At 50.3% G+C, this 23133-nt stretch overlaps 1 protein-coding gene across 6 annotated transcripts in view; it reads right to left on the minus strand.

The window, feature by feature from the left end:
• Positions 1-23133, minus strand: part of WHRN (whirlin) — a 58485-nt gene that overhangs the window by 24129 nt on the left and 11223 nt on the right. For all 6 annotated transcript variants that reach the window (XM_030000664.2, XM_030000666.2, XM_030000665.2 and 3 more), the window contains 2 exons: positions 15835-16050; positions 3334-3459 (listed from right to left, as the gene is read on the minus strand). In XM_030000664.2, coding sequence (XP_029856524.1) covers positions 3334-3459; positions 15835-16050 — 342 coding nt within the window. The remainder of the gene's footprint in view (positions 1-3333; positions 3460-15834; positions 16051-23133) is intronic.

Below are 23133 nucleotides of genomic sequence, written 5' to 3' on the forward strand. Positions count from 1 at the left end.
TCAGTTACTAGAAAACAGAACAGCAAGGCGAGAGATATAAAGAATCAATAAGCAGAGACTCTGGTGTGCAAACAATTGCCATGGCGCAGGGACCTTGCTTGGCAGGGACGGAGGGGAGCAGCACGCACTGTTCCATGTGCTTTGACTGCAGTGTGCATGTGATTATTTTCTTGCCTTCCTAGCAGGCATGAAATGAGAGGTGGAGGGATAAAGCCGTGTGTTATGCTGCTGTGACTGTTCCTGCATGTGTGAGTTTGCAGTGCGACATTAGCTGTGCTGAGCTCACTGGCAGGTAGACTGAACCAAGAAAAGCAGCAATTTTCCCCATGCAGTGGAGAGAGGGATTTGGAGCAGTGTGGAAGCACTAAACATGAATCAAGCAGAAAGAACCTTAGGAAAACAATGCAACTTCTTTTTCTTTTCCTGCCTTTAATCTTTCAGGCTTCTGGTGTTTATGAGATAGAGTCTGACACTCTGGCACAGGGTCAGCCGGCGCTGAGGACAAACAGGCTTGCTTCAGATGGCGGGTCCTCTGACTCAGTAAAGTCACCCGTGTGACGCCCGGGGCAGCTCGAGCCTGTCCCTCTCTTTCCAGCTCTATTAGGCAGAAACAAATTGTCCTGTGCCTCTTATCATCTCCGTCTTGATATCCTCATGTCCCAGAGCACTGTCCCTGCTGCCCCTCACCACAACCTTGTGCTAATGAACAAGCACATGCTGACATCCCTGGGAGACAGCTATGTACCCTGGTCGAGTGTGCAGGCACAGCAGCTGCAAGGTGGCCAGCCCAGAGGAGTAACATATGTTCTGGGAGAGAAGGATGGTCTGCAGCGAGTTTCCAGCAGCAGCTTTCACTGCTTGCTGCCCTGAGAAACACTCAGCCATCTCCCTAGGATGCTCCCACAGCTCCTTGTCCCTAGTGCCCAAGTGACCCTCTCACAGGGCAGGGTCCAAAACCCCATTTCCCTGCTAGGGACCGAGAGAGAGATTAAGGCTCTGATTGATCCAAACCTCCAAGTTTGGCATTTTTGTTCTGTGTCAAAATGAGTCAGCAGAGAGAAACAGGAGCCTGCAGCAGACAGCTAAGTTCAGAAGTGGCTGCATTACCCCTGAAAGTGTCTCCCTCTTTCTCCTCTGTCTATAAAAGGAACCCTGGTGACCTCAGTGCCCAGCTAGATGGGCCCAGAGTTTTGTGCCAAAGCAACTCGAGGGATGGGATGGTATCTGTCCCAGCCCAAATCACAGCCCTCTCCACCAGACTGTCCACCCACTTCACGGTACCAGCCTTGACAGATTTAAGTGACTTTATAGGGCCACTGGAGCAAAGCTGAAGGCTTAGCCCTAAACTCTCCAGGGCTGATCAAGGGAGAAACGTATCTCTTCACAATACAGAGAGGGATCAGAATGGATTACCCCTCGATCCTCAGCAGTCCAGCACCATTTCAAGGGATTGAGAGAATGTTATGGAGTTTAACATCCATTGAGTCTTGACTGACACAAGGAGCAGGGAAAGAACTGTCTCTCAGGGCCCAGGGGATTGCTCTGGAGGAAGCAAAAAGGGCACAATGTGGTTGCAGAGCCCTTTGCAGAGATTGCAGAGAAAAAACACACCAGAAAAGAAACCCTGAGTGATGAAGTAAAATGCTACAGCCTGAGGAGTTTGAGTTTCAAACATGCCCCATTCATGAGCAGCACAGAGATACACCTGAAGTCCAATGGCTCCCTTTTGAACTTATTGTACTGGTGAACATCCTAGAACATATAAAATTTTGACCCTGTGCTGGTTTTGGCTGGGATAGAGTTAATTTTCTTCACAGTAGCTAGTATGGGGCTATGTTTTGGGTTTGTGCTGGATACAGTGTTGATAATACAGGGATGTTTTCATTACTGCTGAGCAGTGCTTACACAGAGCCAAGGCCTTTTCTGCTCCTCACCCCATCCCACCAGTGAGCAGGCTGGGGCGGCACAAGCAGTTGGGAGGGGACACAGCCAGGACAGCTGACCCAACTGACCCAAGGGGTATTCCAGACCACATGATGTCATGCCCAATATATAAACTGGGGGGAGTTGGCCTGGTGGGATCGCTGCTTGGGAACTAACTGGGCATTGGTTGGCGGCTGGTGAGCAATTGCATTGTGCATCACTTGTTTTGCATATTCCAATCCTTTTATTATTATTGTCATTTTATTATTGTTATTATTATCATTATTAGTTTCTTCCCTTCTGTTCTATTAAACTGTTCTTATCTCAACCCACGAGTTTTACTTCTTTTTCCTGATTCTCTCCCCCATCCCACTGGCTGGGGTGGGGAGTGAGTGAGCTGTGTGGCACTTAGTTACTGGCTGGGGTTAAACCACGACAAACCCCAATGCCCCTTCCAGGAACAGCTGAGGTCCCCAGATGTCCCGTCCTGTTCTGAGACCTGGTACAGTGGGAAAGCTGGAGGAGCTCGGAGGTGATGTGTGTGCATGTGTACATGGTGAGATAAAAGAGATGCAGGATGTCACTTTACAAGAGGTCCGCAGCAAAACTGTAGCCAGCTCTGGACCAGTGCAGCCTCAGGAGGGCCCAGCCAAACCACAGAGCATCCTCTAGGAACCTGTTTGACTATGGAGGAAGCCTGATGTAGCTGGAGGTCGCACCAAGTTAGGCTGCTGATAGATCAGCTCTACTCTATCCCCGAGGGTGATCCTGCTGTTTCTGCTTGTTAAGACATGATCCTTGTGAATGCCAGTCCTGCAGGAGGAAACTAGCACACACCTGCTCCCACCGCAGCAAGCCTGGCCTCCTCTCATCGCAGCAGCTAAACACATTCCCTGCAGGCAGGCTAAGAGCACCTTGTGCAAAACATTAGCTCCAAACATAATGGGTTTGGATACGTGATGCAGGAAGAGGGCACGGGACCAGGATCTTTAATAGAAAACTCTTCCCTGCTAGCTCAGGGACATGAGAGTGACTTTCTTCACCTGCCAGGTCTGGGCTGCACTCTTAGATATCTACACCAAAACCATCCCCAGGCTATCTCAAAGGGGAGAAATCAGGTGTAGAGGTGTGCTAAGGCAGAAGGCAAGTACAACCTACTCCAGAAGTTTTAAGGCTGCATCTGTCTCTGCACAACCACCTTGCTCCCTCTAGGCTTAGTATCCAAAACATCCAAAGAACCTGCCCTGAAAAGCCATCTCCAGAAATGCAACTCTCACCTCTCCATTGAGAGCCCTGCTTTGCTGGGGGCAGAGGGGTAGGAACAGCAGCAGTTATGTGCTGATGTGACTCTGCAGCCACAGCATGTGAAGCTCTACCTCCTGCCCCAGCCCACTCTGGGGTCACTCTTACCTTCAAGCCAGTGCTCTCTGCTTCAGAGCCTTTATCTACACCGGTGATGTAGATGCCCAGAGAATATTCGGCCCCTCCTCGGATCATCAGGCCCAGGGACTTCCCTTCATTCAGGACCAGATTCACCTGCAGAGGAATAGGAACAGTCATTGACGTGGTGTCTGAGTACTGCACAAAAGCAGTCTCAGATCCATGCTTCTGACAACAGCCACGTCCCCACTGCTGCCACCAGCTCTCCCACCGGTGCCCTAGTGAGCAGCGCACATGCCGGGAACAGAGCCCCTTCTGTAGATGCCTCCAGAAAACTGCAGCCCCAGACGGAGCTCTAAACCAGGGATATCCCCTCCCTGCAGCAGCTGGCTCCTGTAGCAATGCAGAGGAGGGGGGAGAGCAGGTTTAGCTGCTCCTGTGGCTCCGTAGGCTTGTCTGTCTCCCTGTGCCTGGACAAATGGTCAGGGCTGGCTGTGGCTCAAAGGATGCTTTAGGGGTACATGGCCTGCAAGGTGGGCAATGCCCTGCACATGCCCAGAGAGCAGCATAGCTAACCACAGGCACGGCAGGGACAGACAGGGTGATTCTACCAAGGGGGGCATTTTCCAGTGAAACACGGAGAACATGCAACATCCATGATTTGGGTTTGTTTTGTCTTTTCCTGTTTTTCAATAATTCAGAGGTTCAAATAGAGTGAGAGGACAGATCACGTGCAGAAGGTGTGGAAGTCTGGCTCTTCCAAAGGAAAACTTGAAAGAAGAGAGAAAGATGATGGAATGACATCCAGGACCCACGTGACAAATCCGGAAGTAAAGCACTGGCATGGAAGGAGGTTAATGCCTCAAGTGGAGCAAGTAATGTTATTTCAGGAGGGGTCTGGGCCTCAGGAAAGGAGACACAGCTTAGACAAGGTCTGAGAAACCATCAGGCTGGAGTCCAGCTAAGGTGTCAGCCAGACAAGGGACTGCCAGAGCTCTGCTGGATACTGCCCTTCTCCTCCTGTCTGTCCTACAGAAACCTAGCCTCCAGTATGAGCAACTACCAACATCAACTAATAAAGCAAGCTACAGGTTTCACTCCAGTTTATGGCAAACACCCTCAGGGTCAGACAGAGCTGCTGTAAACTCTTTGGCAGAAGGCCAGGCTGCTCAGGACCACTACACCTCCCGTGACACCAGCTCCAGGTGTCACAGGACACAGGGTGACACAGCAGCACCAAAGGGGCCCTTCTGTTCCTGTTCTGCAATCCTCAGAAACACAAAGAGGAAAATGTGCAGGTGAAGGGAGAGGTAAGATACACGGCCAGCTGGAATGCAGGATAGCTGTACCCCCGCCGTGTCCCTTGGCCAGACAGGGCAGCTCCTGTGGGACAGGGGAGGCAGTGGGGAATACGAGAAGAAAATGCCAGCTCTGGAGGACCGAGAGGGTTCAGCTATGTGAGGGGCAGCATGCGTGGCCTGGGACGATTACAACCATAAACCAGAGGAAGAGTTGACCTGCGGCAGTTTTCAGTGCTCTCCTTTTACAGGTGCATCTCTGGGCTAGTTACTTAGCCAAGAGAAATCCCCAAAGCACCACTGACAGAGCAGTGCCAGTCAGCACTGCCTGCGCATTTCCCCTCTGCCTGCCCGTGCCCTGTGCAAACGTGACTACACAGCAGTGACCCACATCCACCCAGACTGGGAAACAGCCCAGCTCCATTTCTCTGCCCTTCTTTTACGCAGCGGTGACTGCAAGGGGCCACTCCAGGCACACTCCCCTCAGGAGAGGGTACAGAGAACAAGCAACAAGACAAGCGACACAGAGGCACAGGCTGCAGCAGGAAAGACCCCGACACAGCCCAGGCTGGTCCTCGCACAGCTCCACCAGCCCAGCCATCGCCCCTGCGGCGGTCACTGCTCTGTGCAGACAGCAGCTTCGCAGGACACCCTACCCAGGCACCCTGCCTGCGCAAGGCACAGAAGGCACTCAGGACTCCTCCATGCAGCCATGCGCCTTGTTATCTCTAATTAATAACGCTAGGACAGGTTTTCCATCTATCCTGCCCAGAACAGCCAGCACATACTGCAACAGATGTTTAATATTTTCCACAAACATCTGACGGGCTGAAGTACCACACAGCACCTGGACAGCTGTCTTCCCCACCAAATGCTGGCTGCGGGGCTGATTTTGCAAGGTACGCCGAAGCTATTAGCCAGCTTCCCATCTGCCTCCTTCCAACCTCTCCTACTCAGAGGGCCTGATGATATATGAAAGTTCAGGTGAGAATTTAGAGTGAATGAGCAAGCCTGTGTTTAGCTCCCTTGAAGACTCTCAATTTAAAATGGCCTTTGTTCACTCACTGCATGACATTTCCTAAATGAATAACTCCAGGTTTTTTTTTGCTTTTGTCCCAAGTTTTAAGTCAATTCTGGAGAAAAGCAGACAGCAGGAATAAAAACAAATGGCAAAAGCCAAAATGTGTTTCACACTGATAGAAACAACCAGAAACAGACTGTTTGTGAATGGCTTTTATATTTAAAACTCTTCATCGCAGTCAAATCAAAAGCTTGCACATTTATCTGGATGGAAAAGTCATTTCCAGCTTCAAGTCACTAATTAACCTGCCTTTCTAGAGGACACAGCATCACACAGGGAGTTCAGCCCAGCCTTAGAGGGGCTGGTATTGAAAACCCATTTTCTATCTTGGTGGTGGTGCAGCAGCAAGACAGAAATAAGCAGCAGGACATAAATCTACCTAAGGACAATACACTGCAAAGTTTTGTACTTTAAGAAATGTATGCCAAAACAGCTCCTACTTTTCTATACCTGTATCACAGCTGGCTGGCAACTGCATTAATGCCTCATCAGCTGCATGTGTTTTATGGATCTGCAGGCTAAAGCTGGGGTGATCCCACGAATGTGCTACAACACAGGCAGGCTCTCAGCACGGCGCTGCTGCCCTCTGCTCCCCGCACTCCAGAAACAGCTGTACTGTGGAAAGCCAGAGAGTGAGAACTGTAAGACATTAACTACCTGTATCAGCGTCCTTGTCTAGGGCTGCACAAAACTGATGTTCCCTGGGTTAGTCCCTGCCCTGCTTTGAAGTGCACAAAGCGCTGGAAACAATTCTAGGATTGAAGCATTGTAAAGGAACCATAAAGAGACCTTCACGCTTCAGGCTGGAGAGGAGAGCGGGCATTGTACCCGTCCAACAGAACGTTCGCCTGTCAAAATCAAGGGCAGTTTAACTTTTTCTTTACGTGAAAACATTGTTCTGGACATAGAACAATTACTTTATAGAACATTTCACTGGGTTTTATTAGAACAAGAAAAATATTAAACTTTTCCTAAGTCCTTCTCTTTTCTCCCCATTTGTCTAACGACATTCAGGGCTTCCCTTCTACTGCAACTTCTTCACCACACCACGGCCGTATCTTTCAAAAATTCCCCAACTTTGGGAAAAATACGAGTAGCATAAATGCAGCAAGTGCATGCAATCACAGATCAGGGTCAAAATACACTGCTAATGGCAACCCTCTCTCCCCACAAGTCCCTAAACAACAAATGTAGGTGCCAGCACTTCACTGGAGTTAGCAACACAAGGGGTAGCTCTATATCAAGACGTTTACATTTCCCTTTAACACTATCTCGATGGGCTGGTAAGCTGAGAAGCTGCTCTGCCCACCCCGATATCATCAGATCGAGTAAGAGATACTCCCTCTCCCTATAAACCTGACATGCTGCTGTGTCAGCTGGTTTGTTTACACACGTACCAGGCAAACCTAGTCTTCAAGGAGCAGAAAGCAATGAATACAGCCCCAAGCAGTAAAAGTCTGAAAGACCTTCCCACAAACACAAGCTGTGTGAAAAACCTAAGCACTACTTAAAAAATATGTCGCTGCTGGCAATCCCAGAAAGTTGGGTTGTTGAGGGCTTAATTGCATTTCTTAATCAACTAATACCTACGCCTCTCTGAATAAACCCTGCGGAAATCGCAATAGAAACTTAGGCTGCTGGGAAAAGTGTGGCAGCAGCAGGGGCCAGAGAAATAACCACTCTTGGAGCATTTGGCTTATTGACAAATTGCAGATTTAGGGAATAGCTGAGAAATAAAGCGAGTGCTCACAGGCAGGGGGCTCAGTTTGATCAGACTGGGGAGCGATGAGGGAGGCAGGAAGGAGGAGCGGAGAGAAAGCGTTCAGGAGCCAAACAGAGCAATAAGCTGCTTGCCAGGATGAAGCAAAGGCTGAGTCACTCCATGTTAAGGGCTTAGGGATAAGAGGGGAGACTATTTTGCACACTATTTCCCAAGGGCCTCCTGCCTCCCGTGACGGGGCACACCGCAGAGGTGGTGTTGGGTGAGGTTGGCACCATCATGCCAGCTGCCCCAAGCACGGCGTTGTCCGCACCCGCTGCCATCCTCTTGAGGGCACCTCTTCCACGCCGTAAGCCCACGCTCCAGACACAGCTGTGGGGTGGGAGGGAGACTGCAGGATGACAGTGAAGCACAAGCCAAGCTGTGCTGTCCAAAGAGGAAGCTAAACATGTTCACTGTGACCAGGCTGTTGTTTCCAGTGGTTCCCACCACTGTGGCTTCATCCTGCCATGATAGAAAGTGCCGATCCTGGGCCCCACTGGGAACAGACCCCCAACACACCGTTTCCTGGACCAAGCCCTTCTGCTTGGGCTTTTCCACTCAGCTAAGCAGGTTTGTACACATACGATTAACACTTCTGTGCAAGTCGTCCCAGAAGAGCGCATTTTGGTTACATTTCCACTTTATGTTTCCTCCCTCCTCAACTCTCCCCCTGTTCTGCTGCCAGGCTGAAGCTCAGAGTGAGAAGCTGTAAGATACCTCAGGGGCTAATATCAGGGAGAGCTGGGATCACTCCAAGCTGCTAAATGCACAGCTGTCCTAACACCATCCTAAAACAGAGGCAGCAAGCAAGGCTGTGCAGAAGGGCAGTTATTCTGGGTGAGGAAAGTGAGGACATCGAGGCAAGGTAACCCCCCTGCACCTTGCTGAGGAGGACCAGGTATTCCCAGGCTCATGGTAGCACAGATGCTGTGGAGTCCCCACCTCCTCCCCTTGCCATACCAGGGCTGTGTCCAGCCCCAGGCAACTCCTGCGTGTACAACGCAGATGCATTTGGAAGATCAAGGTCACAATTTTAATTTCAATTTCAACGCTGAAACATCTGCCGCCTCCTGTAGCAGGAAATGAAGGAAAAAAATGCCATCATCAGTAAGGCATTTGCTCCAAGTTGATTCTTGCATGGGATTTCTTTTCTCTGGGTTTATGAAATTACCTGTTGACAGATTCGATTTTACCATTAGAAAAAGCACTTTCAGACAAGAATTACTCTGCATCAGTACGATTCAGCACACAGCTGCATGAGTGGCTGAGAAGGTTTCACCCATGCTGACAGCTATTTCCCTGCCATTACTGCTACCATACAACAAAAACAACACTTAAGGAGGCTCGCAGGGCTCATCCTCCTCCTGCTTACCAAGGAAACCCCACTGGCTTATGTCTAGACAACCTGCAAACGTGCGAGCACAGCTCACAGGAAGGCAAAGCCAGCTCACGACCCATTAACTGAGGTACTGGGAGCAGCACAGTCACAGCTGCTAGGGGTGCTGGATCCACCAGAGCTGCCTCAACACCAGCCCACCCTTCCAGGGCAGGCTTTGTAAGGCCATGCTGAGGGCTTTGCTGCCACAGTGGCACTGGCACCCACCTCCAAGTGTGTTTAATATTAGCACAGCTACAGCACTGCCCCTGGCCACACAAGAGGCACATGTGGGGCACTGGCGTGCAAACAGGTTCTTGTACGAGGTGTGTGCCAGGGCAGCGAGCATCTCCCACAGCTGAGAGGTGACACTCAGAGCAGAGGGACAGGCAGGCAACAACAGAAGCAGTGCAGGACAGTCTCTAAACCAAGTCCTCTGCCACGGGGCCTGATCCCAAGTCTCAGCCCAGCCGTGCTGCCCAGCTCTTGGCCACACTGCTATTGAGCCCAGCGGCTGCCTCTCCACTGGGCAGTGCTCAACTCATGCAGCACAATTACCACTTTTGGGTGCTTTTTTCTGCTTAAAGTGCCTGAAAAAACAAAGAGATGGCACTGCTGCCCACCAGCACGGGGTGAGGTGAGCCGAGGTCTGAACCAAGGGACATTTTGGAGTAAGTCTGCTGGGACAGTGCTACAGACCACCCAAGGCAGAAGGATACCTTTAATCCCCAGCGTCCTGGTTTCAGCTGGGATAGAGTTAATTGTCTTCCTAGTAGCTGGTACAGTGCTATGTTTTGAGTTCAGTATGAGAAGAATGTTGATAACACACTGATATTTTCAGTTGTTGCTAAGTAATGTTTAGTCTAAAGTCAAGGATTTTTCAGCTTCTCATGCCCAGCCTGCGAGAAGGCTGGAGGGGCACAAGAACTTGGGAGGGGACACAGCCAGGACAGCTGACCCAAACTGGCCAAAGGGATATTCCATACCATGTGATGTCACGTCTAGTATAGGAACTGGGGGGAGTGGGGCTGGGGGGATCACTGCTCGGTGATTCACTGGGCGTCGATTGGCAGGTGGTGAGCAATTGCACTGTGCATCATTTGTATATTCCAATCCTTTTGTTGTTACTGCTGTAACAACTGCTGTTACTGCTGTTTATTAGAGTTATCATTATTAGTTTCTTCTTTTCTGTTCTATTAAACTGTTCTTATCTCAACCTGTGAGTTTTACTTCTTTTCCCGATTTTCTCCCCCATCCCACTGGGTGGGGGGGAAGTGAGTGAGCGGCTGCATGCTGCTTAGTTGCTGGCTGGGATTAAACCACGACACCCAGGGAACTGGGGAGCCAGTGGCTCGTGTCACATACTCCAGTCATGACAGGGAACTAACCACATACCCCCGAGTAGCCTGGATATGCTTCTAGCTGTAAGCCAAAGCAAAACCCAGCAAGGTCAGAGCAAGCAAAGTAAGAGATGCAGGGAGCTCTATCACTTCACACTAAAAATGTCATTACAATCTAATAGGAAGAAATCCTTCCTTATCTCTCCTGCATCTCTTATCCTTCATGCTCAAGTAGTCACCATTAGCATCTCAAACATTCAAGCCACGCAACGTTATCACAGATATATTTTTTCTTTCTGTTTTTTTATAATAATTACAGCTACTTCTGGATACAGAACTGCCTGAAGGCAAGGAGACGTTCACACTCTCTTCTTTATGTATATTTTCTTTTTTCTGCTGCACCAAAAGCTTAAAGGAATAAGCAGCTCCCCTGGCAATAAGCACATTAGAGCAACGATTCAGCTGATGAAATGGCGTTTCTCAGAGAATTAGCAATCCAACACTTGCAGAGCATTTTGCACAGTTCATCTTCCTCCCAGCTCAGCAGCACCTACGAGTTTCTGCTGGCTGATGGTTTCCAAAGTGCTTTTAATGAAATAAGCTGTTGATCCCAGAAGTACATCAATGACAACTCACGCCACAAATGGTCCTTGCTCTTGTGAAAAATCCAGAGGACTTAAGCCTGGACAGATCATAAAAACCAAACCGCTCTGAAGCACAAGGTGACCACTGGAAGCAGGTCCCATCTTTCCATCAAGCAGGCTACATCCTCTGTTGGGATGGGGCTGTGGGACTGTGACCTGCTGCTGTGTCTGCTGGAGACAGGTGGCTCTAACAGTGTTTTACCAGAGCTGTGCACTAGTGCAAGCCCTTCATTTCATGCTTATTACTGACCACCATCACTGGCTACTTTACCTATGGGGAAGAAGGGCACAGGGCTCTGACGAAACACTGGATCCACTAACTACAACTACAGGGAAGGCTGCCCTTACTGCAGCAATATAATAGCAAAACTTGGGAAATATGGCCACCTCTTCAACAGACACATCTCTGCCACAGACAACACAGACATGGAAAGTGTAAAGATTTGCAATAACTTGCACAACTACAGGTGCATACACACCAGCACCTCCTTCTTCCCTCCATTCCCTTTAATTCTCACACCCCTTCTTGTGCCTTCTCATGAGATATCATGCAGATTAGGTCAGGCCTACACTGAATAATTGGCCCAGATCTCAGCATTCACCTCCTGCTCATCCACACAGAACAGCCTCTGACCCAAGCTTGGTGCAAGCTGGAGTTTGGCCCAGAACCACTGACTGGAACAGGATGGTGAAAGCAAAGCCAGCGGACAGCTGACAGTCCACCAGTAACTTCCCAAAGCCCCATAACAGCTTCTTCGCAGCTGACAACGAAGGAATCCCAGTGTCCACACAAAAATATAACAGAAAGCCAAGGGCAAGGAATGTGCCAGCCCTGGGCCAGCAACATGGGCTGCCTTCTGCACTGAACCTGTGCTACAGCAGAGCTACCCAAGGAGGTCAGACTGACCCGCCAGCTGAAAGCCCAACCACCCTGGCTGCACACCAGCCCATCTGCTCCACAGCACCATCCCACTGTCTGGGTGCCTGCTCCAGGAAGGTACACAGCCATGCACCAGATCCCTCCTCCACCAGACGGATCGGTTACCCTATCACACACACGCCAACAGCAGCGGTTTCCATTTCAAGCCTTTTGATAATGAATGCTTCTGCCTACAGATAAGCAAACTTGTTAAACTATGCTACAAACCCCATCCTTTCAGGCATACAGAACAGATGCGCTGGAGGGAAAGGTAGCCAGACAGGGATATCTCTATTGCCTGATGAATGTAGGATGCCTCCACCAACCTTGAATTTAACCTTGCAAAAGCTGGAAATATCACCTTAACTACAGTAGCATTGCAGGCTTACTGAACTGTAGCAATGCATTAACAAACTTGCTGGTTTACATCACTTTAGCCTCCTGCTGTAGGGCTGAAGTCTGATCTCTTCTGTACTTTCCCAAATGATGCCTGTTTGAAAGCTTTTGCATATGTATTCCAGAACATTCAGATCGATTAGAAATAGGAGGGAGAAGGGGGGAAAAAATAACCAACTAATCCCCACCCCTTCCCTCAGAATGTAAAACCATCCAGAAATCAAATAGCCCTCGGGGGTACCTGTCAATTCCGGTTGACCGGGCTGAATTAACCAGGGATATGTTGCATTTATTTACATGATATTTGTGAACAGAATAACCCCCCTTTCAACAGTTAAATATATCTATATCTACACATACAAATAAAACCAGAAAAAACTACAGGCAGGCTGTTCCCATGTGCTGGGACATGTTTTTATCTGTCAATGGTGCACAGTAAGTCAGGACAAAGCGAGTCAGCTAATTCATGCCCTGAAGCATGTGTTCAGACAAATGACACAGGCAGTCACACCAAATAACCCCTCTCAAATCCACCGGCCAGCTCAGGCTCTCCTCACTGCCAGCCAGTCTTTGATCATGGTGGGGCTTTCTTTCACTGTCAGCTGGCACCTCTGGATACAGAAGTGTCTGGGCAGCCTTGGTCATTTAAAAGCTGTAGCATCCAGTAGTATTCTTTTGCCAGTCAGAGATCGGAATTCAGGAGTGGAGGTTATTGCAACCATTGACACCAATGAGCAGGACTGTCAGGAGGAGCTGGGTCTGGAGGCAGGCTCAAGGCAGTGCAAGGAGCGGAGGGGTCAGGGTGCTGTTCTGAGCAACCTCAGGTCCCACCAGTGCTAACAGCTACCACTGCAAGCACTTCTGAACCACTGACCCAGCAAGCTAGGGAGAAAGGTGCATCATACTTGTGGTCAGAAAGGACGAAGGCCCATTAACAGAGCAAGGAGAAGGCCTCCAGGCAGTGCCTAGAGCTGCGCTACAGCGGAGCAGGAGGCACGCTGGAGTGACACAAGAAGTCAAGTCTGGAGTAGCAGAGGGAGCCAAGGGCCATCACCAGAGCTGTGTGGGGATCCCAGGACTGAAACAACACAGAGCTGATAGCTTCTGTTAGAAATGCAGTACACGGCCAGCGTGGCACAGAGGGGCAGGATGGGAATAGCAGTGTGACCGATGTCACTGCTGATATGCCACAGAGGAGTAGTGCCAGGAGAAGGTTGAATGCTGCCTGTTCTCATGATGCCAGCAGCACTGCCCCCTGCATCAGATCTTTGCACACCCATTTCTGCGAGCTTCAAATATTTCCTGCAACTGACATTGACTCTTGCCAGGTTAATAGAGGGGCCTTCACCCCCCGACCCTAGAGTCAAAGCATGATCCTCCACTACAAGAAGTCAAGTGGCTGTCTGACTGAGTGAAGCTGCACCAAGGAATGGAAGACCAAGCTCAGATTTTGGAAGAGCCAGGTGGAGTGAGAGGTTCTTCACCACTCCTCATACCTGGGTAAAAGGTCCTGAAGCCAGCAAAGCCGCAAGCTGGTAGCACCATGAAGACTGGGCACCTCACCAAAGGCTGGCAAATCTTCCCAGTTCTCTGCAAGTGCTGCACTGCCACAAAGAGGCATCACAAGCAATGGCACCACAAAAGCGCAGCTCAGAACAAGGGCAGCCAATTCTGTGAGCCAAGGTCCCGCAGCCTGGCTCAGCTAGAATGGTGCCACAGTGGGAGACTCAGAGCTGGGGGCCCCCCCTCACACCTTGGCTGCTGTTGGATACACTTACTCCCAAGCCCAGCACGGATGCTCTTCGAAGTTTAATGTGGCCCTCATTCAACTTGGCTTCATTCCCTTCCAAAGCAGATTAAGCTACGGTAATTAAAGCTCTTTTAACTTGCAAAGTTCAGTTGGATTTATTTTCCTGTGCACCCCCTGGGAGCCAGCCCTGACGAGCTCGGGACCAGGAGCAGCACAGAGGAGGGTGTTTTGGTCTGATGACTGGCCCATGCAGCAGCCAAGCTGCCCAGAGACAGCTAGGGCACCTGCATTCACATCTCCCTAGGGACTGATGGGAAGGGGCTGTCTGGGGCCATGTGAGGCTCAGGCACTGGGCAGGGATGCATACAGCTGCAGGCTTCTAAGCATTTCATGTCAATACACAGCAAGGACTAAAGGAACAATGTGCAGAGAAACACTCCTACCTACAGCTTCAAAGAGTCACTGCCTGCTGTATCAAGGTGACACTGAGTGGTAGGGGGTGGGGGACACCAGCAAGCCAGCAGCAGTTGCTTTTCTCTTCTCCTTAAAGTAAAAATAATGGGCCCTTCTCCCTCGTGGCCCACATGAATATTTCATCAGCAAACTGCCTCATCCTGTATTAGATTTTTTTCCCCCTCTGGCTGAGATGGGAGGTTCCAGTTTACAGATCCCTCCACAGCCTTTCCAGGTGGAGCTGAGGACATTTTGGGCATACAGTCAAAGTGCTGGGGACAGCCAGAGTGATCTCAGGATAACAGGATGGAAATATGTCAAGGCTCCAAGCAACTCTGTGTGTTTGGGAAGCAAGTGCCCTGCTCACTCATATGACAGTAATTTGATATTCCACGAACACCAGTGAGGCAACACCATGTCCTGCTTGTACAGGATGAAGATGTTCCCTATCCATCACCACCGAGAGAGCGAGCAGAGTCTGCTCCTCCAGCCTATGTCTCAGTGCAAGGGCATCTGAGCACTGTTCCTCCACATCTACAAGTCTCTAGGCCTGTTTGGGCAAGGGAAGCATGAGGGAGAAGAAACACTAAATCCTCAAGATCAGATATTGCAGCTTCAACGTATTCTCTGCTGGCTTTGCTTGTAATAAGGTCTATTTCAAAGGAGGGCAGGCTCACAGTAAGAGAAGAGGACTGGGAATTAGATGTGCTGATATACTTTCCTTTCTTTCAAAGGCCCAAGATCCAGGCCCTGCTGCAGTGGCCAGCACTGGCCAGACACCACCAGCTCCCCTGGGTACTGTTATGAAAGCCATTCCCTTCCCCACTCCTTTTTCACTTGCCAGGGCTTTTTACACAGGCACTGCTCAGGCCCCTCTTGGCTCAGCCTGCCTCTCCCCAAATGGAAAAGGAAAATCATCTGTTTTATTTTATAGCATTCTTGGAAGAGAAAAATTGTCTGGGCTTTTTTTTTTTTTCTTTTCACTTAGACAAAACTGCAACGAGACCCAAGAAAGCCTCAAGGAAACACCTGAAAAAACCTGAAAAGCAGGAAGAAGGGCAGTAATGCACTCTGAGATCTAGCCCTCCAAATCCACAAGCCCTCCTGAACATAACACCTATGTCAGCCTCTCAATGACCATGTTGGCAGCAGGCCTCCAGCCAAAACAACAACCTGTTCAGGAAAAGCCTTAAAAGCAACTCCTGGTTTGACCGCTGTTCCTGGCAGGACCCTCACCGCCAGACAAGTCTGCATCTGGACAATGCCTTGTCTTCAGCTCAGGTTTTACGTGTGTCAAATGGGAACAAAGTTAATCCATCATGTCCTACAGGTCTCCTCAGGGGAGGCAGAGGGAAAGCTACAGACCAAGGGAGAAAACCAGGATCTAGTGTATCCTAAAGGAGAGACAGGCTATCCCAATGGAGGCCAGAATCAATGAATGAAAAGCATAAGGGGAATGAAGAAGGTTGGCACCTACATGCCCCCAGGGCTGTGGCTGATCCCCCTTGCTCACCTTTTTCTCATCTCCCTCTTGCAGGAGCTGGAGGTGGCTCCTTTTCTCGCTGTCCTTGCGGAGGGAGCTGTTCTGGTGGTGCGGCAGGCCCATCGGTGGGGACACGCTCCGGCCCTGCGGGTCCACCCAGGTGTAGATGTGGTTGGTGACATAGCCCCCTGGGATGCGTCCAACCGAATGTACAGAGAGGTTCAGCTTCTTGCAGCCTTTCAGTACCTGGAAGACAAGCCAAGGAGAGGAGAGAGTTAATAAGGGGAAGGACAATCTGTCTTAACACTCTAGGGTGACATGGCTTTGCTCTTCCTTGAGGTTGAAAGATCTCAAGCTACTCTGCAACCACCAACTGAATGACTGAGCTCCATAAAAAGCTAGTGAAAAAGCTGGGATATTTCTGTTCTCTCCTGAACTGCAACTGTGTTAAGGCAAAGCTGCTGCTGCTGACAGAGCAAATATACTGTCCCCATCAGCCAGGGAAAGAACAGAGTGAAGCAGAGTATGGGAGGTAAGGTGGGTAGTGATGTGCCAGGAGGAACCCCAGTATGGGCTGAACCTGAGACTGAGCAGTTTCTGCAGCTTTGGAGAGGAGTCAGAGCAGGACAGGGATCAATGCTGGAGGAGAGCAGCATTGCTGGTCCCCACAGCTCAGCCCCAAACTCTGTCATTGGAAAAGCTCCTGATGCCTTCAGGGGACATTGACAACGCTCCCAGAAATTCAGCCTCTGTTGCCATTTCATTACCAGCTGCCTTCCTCAGCACAAGCAGTCAATTAGTGAGTACAATAATTATTAAATTTATACATATATTTAAAACAGCATGCACAGAGATGACCTTGGGACCCAGATAAGGTGATCTGCATTCGCTCCTCTGCTCCCCCAGCTTCCACCGTGAGAAGCTGACATAGGCTTTATAGTAAAATTAACATATAGGAGTTCTCCCTGGGGACAGCTGTAAGTCCTGATCCCTTCTGAGGCCTGAGGAACATCAATGCTCTGGATCTGCTCTCAGAAAGGACGTGCTTTGGGTTTTTCTTCCATATATACATCCTTTTTATGAGCCGCTCCTGCAAGGTCTCCTCTCCCCACTGAGCAGAGAAGCTGCCGAGCAAAGCTCGTGACCAGGAAGAACTAATACCAGCAGCTCTTCGGTAAAGAATAATATCATCAGTAATACTGGGCTGGCTGGATCCCAGCTCTGACCTGGCAACACTCCTGTCCCTCCCTGCCAGGGCTAGAGAGAATCCAGCTCACCAATTCCCAGTTCAGCATCTCCATCACATATAGCAATTTGGCTGCAAATTTGTCACATGCTACCAAGGTCATCACGTGCCTGGAGAGCTTAAACAAGGATTGCAAAACCAACAGCCCCATCAGAACAACTGCAGAGCACTTCAACATCCTGGGCCGCTCACTAACTCCGGCCCCTGTCCCCTTAGCTCCCCTGGGCCCTCAAACACATTGCCTGCCACGATCTCTTCTCTCCCTGCGAGCACATGGAGCCCAGCCTGGCTGCCAGACAGGCAGAGGTGCTCACCACACTCCAGTCTTGCTGGCATCAGCCCAAGTCTCACTGGGACAAAGGAGCTATTTCTGAGCCCACTGTCCACCCCAGGGTACCACTCTCAAACAGGCACCATGGCATAGGGGTCCATCTGTGCTTCAGGGCACAGTTTAGCTTCCTGACCCAAAGCGCCTTCATAAGCTGCCACGCAGACAGGCTCAGGATGATCTGAACTCCACTGCAATGGGTTGGGGGTGGCAGGGAGGTTTCTCACCTACCCTAGAGCTACTGGTGCAGAGTGACCCCTATGAGATGGGGTACAGCCCCCACACAAACATTCTCCACTCATTCAAACTAGAACCATCTCTATGAAAACATCTTTTAAGCCTGCATGACGTCATTTACTTACCTAGGTACCGAGACAGCAAACAGCACTGACAGTCCCATGAGCAAATACTCATCTCTGAATGAGGATGCAACTCCTTCCTCATCAAGCACAGGCAAATGATGAGGATAATCAGTGATTAGTCCAACTGTACAGGGTTACAGTCCTCCCTCTACCACAGAAATGCCATATGATCCCAACTGACACACTCCCATGCTTTTTCCCCCCTAAATGAAAGAGCAGGCTCTCCATTTGCATTGATCCTGGGCATTCCTCACCTGCATATGTTCATACAATGCCTCAAAGCCAGCTGCTGAATGTCACTGTAATTTAAGGAAGGAACACAAAAAAAAACCTCAGAGCTGAGGCCAGGTCAGGAGCACACACAGGGCCCTCCACAAGCAGCTCTCTCTCCTTTCTCCCCACATTCACTGCCACCCTGTTCCCATGCAGGTCTCCGGGACTGATGCAGGGATCCTGTTTCCTCCCTTCCTCAGAGCATCCATCCTGGCAGGGGGGACGACACCGAAGATAACCCTGTGGGGTTTCTACCACACAGGAGAGATACCAGGCGCAGGAGAAGTGACCACACGCAGGCAGAGCCCCTGGTTCCGCGCTGGGCACCAGGGAGCGTTCACAGCCTGCCCTGAGGACAGGGCAGTGGTGGTCACTGAAGGCTGGCGGCAGGCAGAGCCCTGGCTGCTCCTGTCCTGCCTCAGCTAAATGTCATCCCCTGAAAGAGCAGAACAGCAGCAGAGCTGCTCTCTGGAGGCACAGTAAAGTTTCCAGGGATGAGAGGCCAGAGATTTACAAGGGACTTTTTATGTCCCCCTGCAGCTCCCTTGACAAAGCCACCAGGAGATGGGATCTCAGTCAGCAGGGAGATGTTTTATGCATGAAGGTGACAGCAGAGAGCAGGGAGGCGAGGAGAGCAGCCGTCTGGCTCGAGGCACCAGGCTGGGCCAGGGCTCCCCAGCAGCCTCAGTACAAGAGGAGACACGAGGAGGGAATAACAGAAGCTGGCGGTGCCCATCAGGACATTGCTGGTGACAGTCTCTCCCAGCAGAAGGCAGGGCTGCAGCAGGCAGTCTGGTGACACTCTGCGTAGTCCTTTATGCATTTACTGAGGCCTCTCAAGTACTCGGTGAGTGAAGCAGTTTCCTGCCCAGCACAGTGTTTCTCCCCCAACACACTCCCACTGCTAACACCTATTGACGAGCTAGTGCAGGACTGTAACGGTACCCCAACAGAGGCCTTCCCTACACTGAGGAGCCCTTCAGGACACAGCTCTGCTGGCCTCCTAGACACTCACACTGGCAAGTGACCCGCACCTTTTGGGTGATCACAGGTGGGGGAGGACAGTGACACCCACAAAGAACTTACCTTACTGCTGTGAGGCAGAGTGGGACCATCCATGCGGCTCAACGATGGTAAGCCACTGATATTGACCTCAGTGGCTGGGGATTCCAGTTACCTGTCCTTGTGCTAGGTGCTAAACACAAAGGAATGGCGCTTGCCTCAAGAAACGCAAGTGAGAAAGAACAAGCAGAAAGAGGAGAAGCAATGCAGGAAACACCTTGTCCAAGGTGACCCCACAAAGCCCTGAGAAAGTCGGCGAGAGCCCCACTCTCTTGTCACGGTGTCACATCCACTCGGCGACGCTGCCCCTGCGCGTGGCTGTCTCCATGCCTCCCACTGCAACCCTGACCTGCTTTCCAGCACTGCCTTCTACGCGTCAGGCTACACCTCAGCCCCCGTCTGCTCCCACCCTGCCCCACCTGATTCACAGCCTGCAGCAGATGGCCCCTGCCATCACATGCGGCTTCCGTACGGCTCCCACCCTCTCCGCTTAAACTCACTCTTCCTCAGCTTTATAACGAAGGGCCATGACACGAGCAAACCCTTCACCCAGCTACAAGGTGGTAGGAGAGCGGTAGGCCATTGGGCATCCCCAAACCATGCAGAACTTGCCTGTATATGCATGCAGGTGTATATACTGTATGCAGATGTATAACACAGCATTGCAGGCACCACTGACATACACACACATAGGTAAAAAGCAGTAGCTCTCTAACAGGACACAGCAACACTATCAGACCATTTAAGAGAGCTGGAGTTAAACAGCTGATGTTTTTCCCTAGAAGATGGTCTCCCACAGCCCAGATTCAACAGGCCTTCAGGCATGCACTTTTAAATGAGCAAGCATTGAAGACTCTGCCTAGAACATGCTTAAGTACAGGTCTGAAATTCAGCCAGCGAAGCCCATTTGTAAACTCAATCTATTTGTAATCTGATTTTTTAATAGATTTTTGACTCATGAGCTTGCATCAATTTGAATAGATAACTTTTATTAATTTTAGGATAAATTAGTTTTAGGTTTGTATCAGCTCGGGGGGGGGGGGGTAAATCCTTCTTCAACCACAAGCACAAATAGCCTGAGGAATCCCTGCTTTTAACCTCCACTAGAAGAACATCTGCTCCAGTAAGCCAAAGTACAGCTCCTGTCTGAGGAAGAGGCCTAGCATGAGAGCTGGAGGTTGAGGAGCATAAAGCTTGCTCAGCACCACCCACGTCCTCCCTCTGGCCACCACAGTCTTGTCAAAAATCACAGGATGGTCAGTGCAAACCACTTCCCCATCCCGGTGACCACTAAAGTCAATTTTGTTTGAACATTCGAGCTTCCAGGAAGCTTTTTGTTCATTATGCAGCCACCAGCTATTCAACTAAAGCTCCCATGGCTATGAGAGGAGATGAGAAGGGAAACAGTGTTTTCCCTCAGGTAACAGCACTGCATGCGCTCCATAATGAAGCACAGCAGGCACACGAACGAGATCTGGCACAGGCCTATAAAACATGTGTACATCCACACACTGAACTAGACTTTAACAAAGCACTTGGCATGCAGAGCTGCAAAGTGATGAGGCATCAGGTGAGCCAAAGGGGAGAAGCTTCCATCGTACATCCAAACAGAGACAGAAATCACTATCAGCTGCTTTGGTGAGCTCCAAGTGAGCAGAGCTACTATCCACTTCCCTGCACAGGAAGAAACTCTACACTTCCCCCTCTGGTTGTTTTTTCTGGCTTTACCAAGGCTGGTGCATCTGTTCCTCTTCTGGTTTTAAGAGTGCCCCTCCTGGTGCCTGGGGAGATGAGGTCTGTTACCCTTGGGGGTAAGAGAGGAAAAACAATGGTCCCAGTGTGTCCTGGTTTCAGCTGGGATAGAGTTAATTGTCTTCCTAGTAGCTGGTACAGTGCTATGTTTTGGGTTCAGTATGAGAAGAATGTTGATAACACACTGATGTTTTCAGTTGTTGCTAAGTAATGTTTAGTCTAAATTCAAGGATTTTTCAGCTTCTCATGCCCAGCCAGCAAGAAGGCTGGAGGGGCACGACAAGTTGGGAGGGGACACAGCCAGGGCAGCTGACCCAAACTGGCCAACGGGGTATTCCATACCATGTAACATCATGCCCAGTATATAAACTGGGGGGAGTTGGCCAGGGTGGGGGCGGATTGCTGCTTCGGGAACTTATTGGGCATCAGTTGGTGAGCAATTGCATTGTGCATCGCTTGTATATGCCAACCCTTTCAATCCTTTTATTATTATTATTGTCATTTTATTATCACTATTAGTTTCTTCTTTTCTGTTCTATTAAACTGTTCTTATCTCAACCCATGAGTTTTACTTTTTTTTTTCTCTGATTCTCTCCCCCATCTCACTGGGTGGGGGGCAGTGAGCTGTGGGGGGGGCTGTGTGGTGCTTAGTTGCTGGCTGGGGTTAAACCACAACACAGTGGTATAGAAGAGACCTCTGGAACAGGACCTGCTGAGAGGAGGCAGGTCCCTGGAAGAGGTGCCATGGTCTTGTGGGTCAGCAGCCCCTGGACAGGGACCGTCTCTGCATTGCATAGCCTTTGACTCACCTGTGCCGTTGAGGCCTGTTCCCATCCGACATACAAAATCAACCCCATGCTGACCTGCGGGGCTTAACCCATCTCCGCCTAGCTCCCAGAAGCCTACAAGTCTGCCATTGGGATCCCCAGCACAGCTGCCATGCCAGCACAGCCAACAGCCTCCACCGGCTTTTTCTATTTACCACCCCCGTGCTTTGACAGGGTGTAGCCTTTGGAGCAGGAGCCAAAAAACCTCCAGGCATTACAGATCCTGCCACTGACTCCTGCCATAGTAAGTAGCTTCCCATTTTTCACTGCCTTAGTTTCCCTGTATTGAGGCTGACAAATCATCTGCTTTTGGAAAGAATGCTGAGGCAACCCCAACAGCGAGTGCCCTGCAAGCAGGTTCATCTGGATTTTCCACCCAGAAGGCAGACCCAGGAAGGCTTTCTCACCAAGCTTGGGGCACAGGAGAGACATGTGCCCTCAGCTGCTCCTCCCCTGCTCCACCCCTTTTCATCCCATCAGTTCTGCTAGTATACATTTCCACCAGGCTCTTGGCAGCTTTCAGTCTGGAGGAAACAAGGTTGATTTGACATCCCAAAGAAGTTTGCAGGTAATTTTCTCATCCACTGAGCATGATTATCCAGAATCTTTGGAAAGTTAGCAGCACACGATAATGACTCTCTCCTGCCAGCTGTTCTTCAGGTCATTATGAAGTGCTTTGGGAGAAGCCTCCCTCTAAAGGATGCTCTAGCCCCAACACTGGCTCCTATGAGGAATCCAAGCGACCACCATAGTGGAGCATTTGCCTTAAATTTCTTAATACCATCTTGGTCCCGACAATTTTTATTGCTACAGCACTGGGATACAGAGTAGATTTAATGGGGCCATTTATGCCTGCTACTGAGGTAATGAAGTGCAGCCTACTGCCGCACTACCACCGGGCCAGGATCTTACCGCTCGCTTTACAATCAAAGCAAGGCCAGGCCTGGGTAAGCCAGAGGGCTGCAGAGTGCTTCATGCAGCACCGCTCCTCTCCAATTCAGTATGCAGCTGTGGCTGGGTGTTAGAGTACCCAAGGAAACCAATTCAGAATGAGAATGGAGGTGGAAGTCTTGCCTCTAATAAAAGAAAGTGCTTTGGGTGTAGAGGTGCTGCAAAAATGGAAATCATTAATAGCCATCCAAGGAGGCAAGAGCAAAGGCTAATGGGCTGAGCTGGAGAGGCAATGGGTGTTCATGAAAGACCTCGGGGACACGCCAGTGCTAGGGGACGATGGCAACTGCATTACAAACAGGCGACTCAGCAGCGCAGTCAGGATGGAACGTTTTTGAGCCAAGGATGCGGCACCAAAGCCGTTCATCACAGGGAGAGGAGGCGGCGATTGTCAGGGCATCAGAGAGCACAACAGCCACTGCTGCTCACCAGAGCCAGCTCTGCTCACCTTAGCTCCCTCCTCAGCAAGAGCAGAGAGCCTTGTTCTCCAGGGACACGGTGTGGAGAGGAGTCCTGGCATCCATGGGA

Source organism: Aquila chrysaetos, chromosome 24 (assembly GCF_900496995.4).
Source record: "Aquila chrysaetos chrysaetos chromosome 24, bAquChr1.4, whole genome shotgun sequence".
NCBI classification, from domain to species: domain Eukaryota; kingdom Metazoa; phylum Chordata; class Aves; order Accipitriformes; family Accipitridae; genus Aquila; species Aquila chrysaetos.